General features: G+C 48.3%; 1 protein-coding gene across 1 annotated transcript in view; it reads right to left on the bottom strand.

Moving 5' to 3' along the window:
• Positions 1 to 783: 783 nt before the first annotated feature.
• Positions 784 to 11,914, bottom strand: part of cnga2b (cyclic nucleotide gated channel subunit alpha 2b) — a 15,827-nt gene continuing 4,696 nt past the window's right edge. Inside the window, exons 2-7 of the mRNA XM_042093912.1 lie at positions 4,193 to 4,304; positions 3,992 to 4,099; positions 3,701 to 3,874; positions 3,474 to 3,581; positions 3,231 to 3,337; positions 784 to 2,416 (exon numbers count right to left, since the gene is read on the bottom strand). Coding sequence (XP_041949846.1) covers positions 843 to 2,416; positions 3,231 to 3,337; positions 3,474 to 3,581; positions 3,701 to 3,874; positions 3,992 to 4,099; positions 4,193 to 4,304 — 2,183 coding nt within the window. The 3' untranslated portion in view covers positions 784 to 842. The remainder of the gene's footprint in view (positions 2,417 to 3,230; positions 3,338 to 3,473; positions 3,582 to 3,700; positions 3,875 to 3,991; positions 4,100 to 4,192; positions 4,305 to 11,914) is intronic.

Genomic DNA, 11,914 nt, shown 5'->3' with positions numbered 1-11,914 from the left:
AACAGTTGCTTTAACAATGTTTTCATGTACTGTTTTCAAACACTTCTTTGCTTGTGTAAGAATCACAATATAATTAGAAATATGTATAAATATGTCTTTACTGTAAAGTATGGTACATGATATCTTATATGAGCCACCTCCTCCCACCCGGGATTGGGCAAGAGAGCATTAGATTGAGTCCAACATTGTGGTATTCTGTGATTTGTTTATCAGGTAATGATTGCACAACCTGAAAACTGTACAATGAATAGTTAGTGAGTTGAGTGAACTGAGATGGTGAGCTGGTGAACTGATCAACTGGCCTCAGATGACCTCTGTTGTTACATGGTAGACATTATTTCATAATAATTGAATCATGTATTATTTCTGGCTATTATATCGATTAAACTTATGTCACAGATATCAAACTTAAGCACATCACAAATGATGAAACAATTTGAGAGAGAGTAATTAACAGCATGGGAAATGTGATGTGATTTTGAATCCAATTGAACCCTTTGGAAAAATCACCACGAGAGTCTAGAGCATGTATCATCACCAGCCGTACTGGTAAACACACACACATCGAGTCACATAGCAACACTTGGGTGCTCAGGGTGCTTGTCCCCGTGGACCGCAAAAGTCATGGCACTGTGCTGTGGCACAAAGGCTTCTGTCAAGAGATTCCATTCCCTCTCTACCTCTCTGTTTTCTCCGCTTTCAGGAGCAGTCTGTCATTTCTCCAATACACAATGTCATGAAGTACCAACTCAGATTGGGTCTGTCTTTAGGCTGTCCTGAGGAATTTGCCAATAACACAGCGTAGGTAACCATGAGGGTCATTTTCTATGCTGTCTTCTAACTCATGTTTCATTCTTTGGCTCAGTAGGAGCTTCATTTGTTACCTGGTTGCAGTTTTCAGCAGGTATATCTGTTAATGACCTGTGGACCTCATTTGTGTCCATGTCCATGTGTGATTCTGTCAATGCGTTTGATTGTTCATGAGTCTCTGAGTGTGATTGTGCGTGAACACCTGCACTTGTGTTTGCGTCCATATCCACGTCGGCCTCGTGGTCCGACATATACCCGAGGCCTGTGTGACAGAGTTGGCGCTCCAGAGTGGTGATCCGCTGTTTGAGGTGTTGCTGTGTGAATGAGAACTCTCCGAGCAAGCGGGCGAAACGTGTTTGCAGAACGTCCAGAGATGACTCCAGCTTCTCCACCTTCTCATCAGTATCTATGACGCTCAGAGCTCCAGCAGCCAGGCTTTCGTCAAGAAGCCCCTCCTTCATCAGAATCTCCCTGCCTCGTTCTTCTAGAACTTTCTTTGCATCAGGATACTCCATCACAGCCTCCATCAAGTCGTCTTTTGACAGACAGAACAGGTCAGAGTAGCCGATGCTGCGGATGTTGGCAGTTCGCCTGTTGCCCATTTTGCTGCCTTGAATGTTAAGGATGCTGATTTCTCCAAAGCATCCGCCAGCAATCAGAAGAGCGTACTGAGTCACTCCGTCATCGGCCACAACAGCCAGTTTGCCCTCCTTGATGATGTACATTTCTTTACCAATGTCCCCTTTGCGGCATATGTAATCTCCTGGGCTATACACCTGAGGACGAAGCTTCAGAACCAGCTCCACTAACAGTCCAGCTTCACAGTCCTGGAAGATGCGCACCTTCTTCAGTGTGTCCAGGTGCACGTTGATGGCAATTTCTGCCCGCAGCTTGTCCGGAAGGTTCTTCAGCACTTCCTGCTCATCGACAGCTTTCTGATTGGTCCAGAGATAGTCGAACCACTTAATGACTCGTGTCTCCAGCTCCCGGCTTACCTTGCGGAAATGCATGTAGTGCTTGATGGCGTCTATACGAGCCTGGAATTCAGCTCGCGTGGCGTTCATGTTTGAGATCATGGAGCCCACGTTTCCCACAATGGTGGCGAAGATCAGCACACCCACCAGGAAGTCAAACACCACAAACACGTACTCCTCATCCCTGACCGGGGCAGGCATCTCCCCGATGGTAGTGAGCGTGAGGGTTGACCAGTATAAGCAGAAGACGTAGCTACGTGTCAGGGACCCATACTCGGGGTTTGTGATGTTCGGATAAACCCACTGGTCGGAGCCAAACCCCAGGGATTTCGAGATGGCATAATAGATGCAGGCATTCCAGTGGATGATGATAAGGATGTAGAGCACTAGGTTGCAGATGCGAAAGATGTTGGGGTAGTTGGTGCGCGTCTCGGTACGGTCGAAGAACTCAAACATGCGTGGAAAGCGGACCAGGCGGTTGAAGCGCAGTTGAGGAGTGTGGATTCCTGTGCTGATGTATGCCAGGTCAGTGGGCAACATGGACAGAACGTCCATTTTGAACTGAAGGGTGTGGATGTAGGCGTCCCTCAGCCTGCGCAGATCTTTCACCAGCAGGCCCTGCTCCAAGAAACCTACATGGGGCGTGGAGAGACAGAAACAGGGTTAAGACCTCCAGCCAATTGATTAACTCCTAAAAACTCACATTAGTACCTCATGACATACATTACAACAGTTACATACATTAGCCATATTTTTTTTCATGAAAAACCCCTTCATGGCTTTAAAGACCCCCTATGCAATTTCTTTGCTATTTTCTCACTTTTGCTCGCAGTTTTCTCTGCAGAGATCCCCCTACAGCTTTAGAGTATATATTTTACGACACTCCTCGCTCGGTCAATCTGCCGTTTCCTCTTTCCCTGTTCCTCCAACAACGGTTTACTCGCTTTCTACTTTTCGCTGGCTCTGCCATGATGAGTGTCTGAGAAACTCCATCGCTACCTTGTTCTAGCCGGTGCCTGGCGTGTATGCGTGTAGTGCAGTAAAGCAATTTGTTACATCGCAGGACCGCAAGACTTTCTGACTCTGAGGCCGACAGCCTGCCGGCCCAAAGTTGCAAGGCTGGTTTTGCTGCTCACAGACACTAGGGAGAAGCAAGATGGCCACCATTCACCCCAGAAAAAGTCATATAACCATTCCAATGAATCTGAAGTCGTTATATTAAGGTAAATTAAGCACAAAAAAAAAACCCTGCATAGTTCCCCTTTTTAAAACAGCTTGTATCTACATGATTCATCTCTGAAGTGGGGAGACTGGAATGGGGGTAAGTTGCATACAGAGATCTAAACACAAAACACAACAGAATGCTCTCTTCTCTTTGATACTGATTTTCAATGATATTGTACCAGGGTTATGTATAATTTAAGTTTGGTATTCTTTGAATTTTACCTGTACGTAAGCGTACAATGGTGTCCAGGATATAGATGGAGTCACAAAGGTAGTCCAGAACTAGCCACATAATAAAGTTTTGAGTCTGCAGCTGGTCAAAACATGCTCTGTAAAAAAAATAGAGGAAACAAATTTGGTTGCTAACTGCCTCATGGCCTTTTATGTTGGTGAAAATACTAATATGGTAATGGAGGTGCTCCTTTTGGCTTGATTTGGGAAGAAACTATTGAGATTTATACAAACCTGGCCACCAATAAGACCCAGTTATAGAGCACAGCACCGCCAATGACAAACAGCCAGCGGTAGTGCATGTCATCAGATGGTGATATCACAAATGTTTCCCTCTTCTTCCTGTAAGAGATCCATCCGCAACAAGAACACGGTTTGCTTAGTACAGGAACAATTTACATATATGCCTACTACAGCAGGAAACAAAAATGTGGTCTATGGAAGAAGTAATTCCACTGTACTTGATGGCCTTGTCCATGTTGCCGTTGGCATCGGTCTGAGTGTTGCTGAAGCGGCTGGGTGGGGGTCGGAGCTCAGGCCCCCTGAAACGCTCCAGGAAGGAATCTGGCCTCTCTTCCTCCTCTATCAAACTCCGATGAGCCCAGTCTCTTAAAGTAACCACCAAAGTAACCAGCCTTGGGGGAGGAAGAGAAGGTTGAGTACATAAGAGAGAAAGAGATTGAGAGGAGAAGGAAGAGTGAACTGACATAGACACACATATAAGATGAGGTGTACTGTGTAAGCTTCCATACCGTGACAGGGCACCTCTCCCTCTGAAGGAGTTTCTAGATGCTGCTTGAGGATCCAAGGCTGCAACCCTCTCGAGTTCAGATGACGTGTCATCACATACCGACTGAGACCTGAAATTCACATGGCAGGTCATGTAGAACAGCTAGGATTACTTACACAAGTGTAAAATCACCAAAAAAGGCATGCAAATCCTCATAACTCACCGGCTAATTGTGCTGTCTGCTCCATCCAGGTCATCTTCCAGGGTGCTCCTCACAGACAAGCGGTGGGCAGACAAGGATCTAGTCGCAACCCCCTGCCCTGTCATGATGGCTTCTGTAGAAGATGGTTAAAGAAAGAGCTTCTTCACTAATTTCTTGTAGAGGGTTTATGTAATATGTTTCTGTTTTGCTCATGCATTGTGTATACACACACGTGTGTGTATGTGTATATATATGTGTATTCAGTACCCTCCAGAATTATTGGCACCTCTGCTAAAGTTGACTAAAAACCGGTATAGATAAATAATCTGTTGGTGATTTTTTTTTTTATTTTTTTTTTTTTGTAGTCTCACAATGAATAAAAAATTAGGAAAAATCCAACCTTGAAGGGAAGCAAATTTATTTTGAGAACAAGGAAAATCTCATAAAGAAATAAATATTTTTTACAAAAACACGTTGCTCACAATTATTGCCACCCCTGCTTGTAATACCTTCTTAAGTATCCCTTTGCCAATAAAACAGCTTGTAACATTCTCCTGACACCCCATAAAGTTGGAAAATACAAAGCAAGGGATTTAAGACCGTTCGTCTTTACAAAATCTCCCCAGATTGTCCAGATTCCTAGGTCCACACTTGTGCGTTCTCCTCTTTGACTCACCCCACTGTTTTCCTATGGAGTTTAGACCAGGGGCCTGTACTACAAAGGGAGCTTAACCTACCCAGATGTAACCCAGGGTTACTTTGTTAAACCGGGGTTGACAAAACCTGGTTATCTTAAGTGGTGTTAATCGGTACTACGACGCTGATTATGAAGTTGATTTGTTGAGCCGGGGTTAACCTAATTGGAGTTTGTGTGCGTTCATATAAAAGGGGCGGGTTGCAACGCAAGTCACCACTTTCAATGATGACGCGATCACCTTATTTTACGGATGAGGAATGCACAATTATTATGCCAAGTTACGAGGAATTAAAACCCACTCTACGACAAAAATCAAATACGTCTGCATGAACAAAGCAAGGCAAGGCTGTTGGCAACGTATTGCAGATCGGGTAGCCTAAATGCCTAAAAGTAAAGTTTTATTTCCACATGTTCTTCAAATATGTGTTACGGAGGATTAATAGCTTGCAGAATGTCTGAAATGAGTTGAAATAATTAAATTGCCTATTTTGAGTTCATAGAAATGCCTACAGATGCAACACAATTTAGAAGTGGGCATATAGATTACAGTAATAGGATAATTGAATGTTTAAGTAGCCCCCATTGACTGATTTAGTGTATGCCTAATCCTGTGAACATTTCAGATGCAACACCATTGCCAAACGCACATGGCAGCAGGTGAAAATGAAACACAAACACATTATTCAGAATAGTAGGTTTATATAGTTATAGCTTGCATTAATATTTCTTAATTATGAAAACATGTAGGCCTAGTATGCTTATAGCCTTCACTTGGCCTCTGTTTTACAGCTAACAAGAAAAAGGTGTCTTTGAACACTACTGTAAGGAGTGTTTTACAGTAGCAGAGGAGTTGGCCATCGCAAATAATAGTGGAAGGCCGATTGTGGAAGGGGTTGAGGGAGGCATTCGGTCGGATTCTGGTGCTGTGGAAATGTGTAGCCTTTATGCGCAGGGTACAGTAATGTGACCTTCAATTCAACAAGTTTGTTAAAATGGTGATTTTAATTTATTAGGCCTAGGCTATGTCCGATTTATTTTAGGCTATTCTTGCTCAGATGTTCAGCATACTGTAGGCTAGGCTAGGCCTATGTCCGATTTATTTTCGGACATACAGTATTCTTGCTCAGATGTTCAGCATCACCGATTAGATGATGAATGTCCACGAATGAATGAATGTCCACGTAAGGGCATTGCTATGACGGGTGACATTAGAGACTTCTGCCTAGATCATCTGACAAAGATAACGAATTCCCTCAACTGACAATCTATATCTTCATAGAGAATATATATATATCTAAAACCCCTCGAAGAGAGCACCTCACGATTTGCGCTCCGATGTCGTATGGATCATCCAGGTACGCCGACATATCTCAAATTGTTAGTGGAGGGGTGGTACTTATAAAGGGTGTGGTTAACGGAAACCTCGGGTTAACCAAGAACATAACCTGCTTGGAGCAGGTTTGAGATGCAGCGTAAATTTCCATGGCAGCATACCTCGGTTAAAACCTATCCACCTTTCGTAGTACGGGTTAATCGGGAATTTACGCCACACGTGATCAAGTTACTCTCGAAGTTACCCAGATAAGCCAGTAACCCCGCTTCGTAGTACAGGCCCCAGGGAACTGAGATGGCAATGTCTGAAGCATGATTTTGTGTTCAGCAAACAATATTTGTTTTGATCTGGATGTTTGTTTTGGTTCATTGACCTGTGGGGTATTCCAGAAAGCAGGTTTACTGGCTTAACTGGGTATGTTAACCCAGAGTTAGCGGTAAATCTGGGATTTCAGTTCCAGAAAGCTCAAAAATGATCAGGCTATGTAAGTAACTATGGTAACATAGGCTCTGAACTTAACCTGAACAAAACCTACCCCCTACCAGGTTATGTTCGGTTATTTCAGTGCATGTTCAACCAGGCCGCTATTTTTACACTTGTCACACAATGCCGTTTCATTTTGACAAAGGTCCGTGTGACCAGACGGCCCTCAAGTCGGTGTCATGCCGGGCTCACACCACCAAGAGTCGCTTCAGCACCCTCTGGTGGGCATGCACGGCTAAAAACACGGGGTTTGTCAACAGAAGCACATGGCCAACGCAAACGGCTTCAACGAGGCACGGCTGGCAGCCAATCATCGCCACCCACACCTGCGTCACATTCGACCTCGTTTGTCCAAGTACAAAAGGAGCAGCGCCGTCGAGGAGAAGGGAGTCTGGATTTTCTAACACTCACTCCCATATCAGTTTTCCACAGAAGGCACCTAAGAAAAAGATGACCCACAGACGACTGGAGCCCCGACTGGCCGAAGCTTGCATACAGTGGTGACCTCCAGCCTCCCTTCCTCTCCACAGTGGTGAGCCCCTCATCTGCCCCTTGCCTGCCTGATTTCCCCAAGAACCTTCTACCCATGCACCGGACCACGACGAGGGGTCTTCACTTGCACCCACTAAGCTACCACAGTGTTGAACCAAAAATAAACACACCCGCGTTGTCGGGTTTTCACTTCATCCCTGCCTTCGGTTCATTCTTGCCCTGCTACACTGATGGAGAATGCGGGCATATTAAGAATGGACCCATCACAGCAACAATCCCCAAGGCCGGCGTCCCGACCAACTGCTGCTGCATCCACTGGAGACCCGATGAATACGCTGCTCCAGACACTTGCTCAAAGCCAACGAGACTCCCAGCAGATAGCTACTGCAATTGGAACCTTAACCCAGCAGCTGCTGCGCATGCGAGACCCCGGAGGACCCCTGGCTCCTCCGACCGCCCGTGAGGCTGCAAGGACCCTCCTTACCAAGCTCACTGCTGATGACGACGTGGAGGCATATCTCTACACCTTTGAACAGCTCGGCACCCGTGAGCAATGGCCTCGAGCCGGCTGGGCAGACATCCTTGCTCCCTACCTTACAGGGGAGGCCCAGCGAGCCTACCAAACCCTACCCTGGCCCAATGCCAGGAACTATGATACCCTGAAACAGGAGATTCTGCTTTGGCTGGGTCTTTCTCCAGTGGCCACTGCCCAGCACTACCATTTCTGGACTTACTCCGCAGACACGCCAGTTCCAGTGCAGATGACCCACCTCATCCGTATCAGCCAGAGATGGCTACAACCTGACCGACTGACTGCGCAACAAGTCACCGAGAGAGTTGCCATGGACCGCTTCCTGAGGGCTCTCCCCAAGCCTGAACGTCGCATTGTGAGTCAGTCTACTGCTGAAACCACTGCTGAGATGGCCAATGCCACCGAGAGCGACCAACTCCCTGAGCGAGGATAAAGTATATGGTAGGAGCAGGCTTCACTCAGTCTCTTATGTTACTTTTTTTGAGAGTGCTTGGCCAAACTTAAATGTTAACTCAGGAAAAAAAGGCCGCACTTTGCATATATGTGTTTTATTGCACAGACGCGTTTCAGCTTAGCGCCTTCCTCAGTGTGCTCAAGTGGATACATATACAACCTCACTTATTTATACCCACACCCACATACACTCCCACGTAATCAACCAATGGTGATGCAGTGTCATCCCATACAATAATTCAATTAAAATGGTCCATTGCTTCTTCTGTTAATAGAATCACATCATGCACAGGCCATTTACACCAATAGCACTTTTACAAAAAACATTTTTACAACAGACATTTTTACAAGAAACAAGTCAAAGATAAGTCTTCATTCATTCCATTAGGTGTGCATGTATTCAAGTTAACCTGAGCGAGGAGCCACCTCAACAAGGTCGGTGAACCGGGACCTGGGAACACTACCTCCACGGCCACCTCCTAGGAATCACCTTCCCACTCCACGTGGCCCTCCACAACCTCGAGATGAGCCCATGCCCACCGATCCAGGAGTCCAATCCCCTGTAAGAGGATGGCTGGCGGGCTGCTCCATTCACACCTCCCCGCCAGGGCAGGCACCCACCCACCTCGTGCACATCCAAGGCCAGCCGGTTCAAGCCTTGCTTGACTCGGGAAGCACCGTTTCTCTGGTACATCCTGACATCCTACCCAGCTCTCCCGAATTGAACACCACGCTTCCCATCTCTTGTGTCCATGGGGATGTGCGAGAGGTGTCGGCCACTCAGGTATGGGTCAAAGATGCGTCAGGGACCTGGCCGTTAACCGTTGGAGTGCTACCCGAGCTTCCTGTGCCAGCTCTCCTTGGACGTGACTGGCCCGGTTTCCCTGGTGCCTGAAACCGACCCCGAGGCAAGCGCGCCGGGCGACGTCAATGACTACCTCCACGGGCCCAGCTCCTACATCCTGACCACCACGTCCTCCTGGCACAAGACGCCGCTTCAGACGCAGATGAAGGGGAGCGGGGACAGGGGGGTGCTTACCTTTTTTCTGAGCTGTTCCATCAGATCACAAGAACAGACCAGTTCTCTAGGGACCAGAAGGAGGATGACCGACTCAAGCATGCCTGGAAGCAGGTCCTGGAGATTGAGGGGGAAAAACGGATTAGGGGTCCCCTCCCAGATGAGTACTTCAAGGGGCTCCTGTACTACAGGTCCATCCGCCGAGGGGTCCACCGTGATCTACTGGTCGTACCCAGGACAAAGATCAATGTTGTCATGTCTCTGGCCCATACCCATCCGATGGCTGGACATCTCGGCGTCCAGAATACAGAAGCCAGGATCCGGTAACGCTTCCACTGGCCAGGGCTGACTGCGGAGGTGAGGAATTTCTGCCAACGTTGCTCCACCTGTCAACACACCTCGCCTCGCTTCACCACCCACCTCCAAGCCCACTCATCCCTCTTCCCATCATTGATGTGCCCTTTGAACGGATTGGCATGGATCTGGTCGGCCCACTCCCAAGGTCAGGACGAGGACACGAGCACATCCTGGTCGTCGTCGACTACGCCACCCAGAAGCCATACCCCTGCGGAAGGCCAATGCAAAGGGCATCGCACGAGAGCTGTTCCTGTTGTTCATTAGGGTGGGCATTCCGAAGGACATCCTGACTGACAATGGTACTCCCTTCATGTCCAAGATAATGCAAGCTCTCTGTGGTCTACTCAAGGTTCATCACTTCCACACCTCAGTTTATCATCCCCAAACAGATGGGCTTGTGGAACGATTTAACCAGACTTTGAGGAGAATGCTCCGAAGGGTGGTGGATGAAGATGGACGCAACTGGGACCTTCTCATCCCATACGTTCTTTTTGCCATACGTGAAGTTCCCCAGGCATCGACGGGATTCAGCCCCTTTGAGTTGCTGTTCGGCAGACAGCCTAGAGGTCTCCTGGATGTAGCTCGGGAAGCCTGGGAGCAATGACCATCACCGTTCAGAACCACCATTGAACATGTCCAGCAGATGCAAGAACGTATTGAGAAGGTGATGCCACTGGTGCGTGCCCATATGGAGGAAGCCCAACGTGGCCAACAGCAAACCTACAATCGCCCAGCACAGCCCCAGGAGTTCAAGACTGGTGACCGAGTACTGGTGCTGATACCCTCTGCAAACTGTAAATTTCTTGCAACCTGGCAGGGACCATATACAGTAGTTGAACGAGTGGGGCAAGTCAACTACAAAGTTCAACAACCAGGTCGACGACAGCCGGTAAAGACTTACCATGTCAACCTCCTCAAGCAATGGATCGAGCCTGTTCCCCTGCTGTCAGCCTGTGCCCGTATGGAGGAATCCCCAGTCCACCTAGGTGAGGAGCTCACCCCAGCCCAGCTTCAGGAGCTTCGGGAGCTGATTTCCCAACACCGTGATGTCTTCTCCTCCACCCCTGGCCGGACGAATACCATCCAACATGAGATCTGCACACCCCCTGGAGTCATTGTCCGACAACGGTCTTACAGGATCCCTGAAGCTGACTGCAGTTGGTGGAGGAAGAGGTCAAGAAAATGCTACAGCTGGGGGTAATCGAGCCATCTCACAGCCCTTGGTCAAATCCCATTGTGTTGGTACCAAAGCCTGATGGGTCCTGGAGGTTCTGTAATGATTTCCGCAGCCTGAACGAAGTGTCCAAGTTTGACAGTTACCCACTTCCTCGTGTGGACGAGCTAGTGGAACGTCTTGGGAAAGCAAGGTTCATCTCCACCCTAGACCTCACTAAGGGGTATTGGCAAGTCCCCTTAAGCCCTGATGCCAAACCAAAAACAGCCTTCAGCACACCTAGTGGGCACTGGCAGTACAGAATCTTCCCTCTCTGGGTGCATGGGGCCCCTGCCTCGTTCCAGAGGATGATGGACCAGATCCTGGCACCACACCGTGAGTATGCCACCGCCTACATAGATGATGTGGTGATACATGCAGAGAGCTGGCCAGATCATGTCCTGCGGCTCAGGAAAGTTCTAGCTGCCCTCCGCCTGGCCGGTCTGACGGCTAACCCTTCCAAATGCCACCTGGGGCTCACAGAGGCTCGCTATCTTGGTTACAAGATTGGCCGCGGACTCATCAAACCCCAAGAAGCAAAGATTGCAGCAGTGCAGAACTTCCCTCGCCCAACCACTAAACGGCAGGTACGAACCTTTTTAGGGTTGGCAGGGTACTACCTGACTAAGAAGGGGCAGCCAGAGAAGATCTGGAGCCCGGCTGCGGAAGCTGCTTTTGGTGAACTTAAAGACGCTCTGACACGTGAGCCGGTCCTCTGGGCCCCAGACTTCTCTAAACCTTTTCGCCTTTACACAGATGCTTCAGATGTCGGCCTGGGCGCAGTCCTGTCGCAAGACCAGGAGGGTGAAGAACATCCGGTCCTTTACCTTTCCCGCAAACTGAACTCAGCTGAAAGAAGGTATGCTACTGTTGAAAGAGAGGCCTTGGCCGTAAAGTGGGCCATACTTGAACTCTGGTACTATCTGTTGGGCCGGAAGTTCACGCTGCTGACAGACCATGCGCCTCTTAAAATGATGGCTCGTGCCAAGGACACCAATGCCCGTGTCACCAGATGGTTTTTGGCACTTCAAGATTTTCAGTTTACTGTCGAGCATCGCCCGGGTACTGCCAATGCCAATGCTGATGGGTTATCTCGGTGCTGGTCAGGGTGGGCTACCTCTGCTTGCCGGGCGTGTTACTTTTTACTCTCACCTGCTGCCTCTTC

This window comes from Alosa sapidissima, chromosome 5, assembly GCF_018492685.1.
Source record: "Alosa sapidissima isolate fAloSap1 chromosome 5, fAloSap1.pri, whole genome shotgun sequence".
Classification (NCBI taxonomy): domain Eukaryota; kingdom Metazoa; phylum Chordata; class Actinopteri; order Clupeiformes; family Clupeidae; genus Alosa; species Alosa sapidissima.
This window is presented reverse-complemented; position numbering and strand designations above follow the sequence as displayed.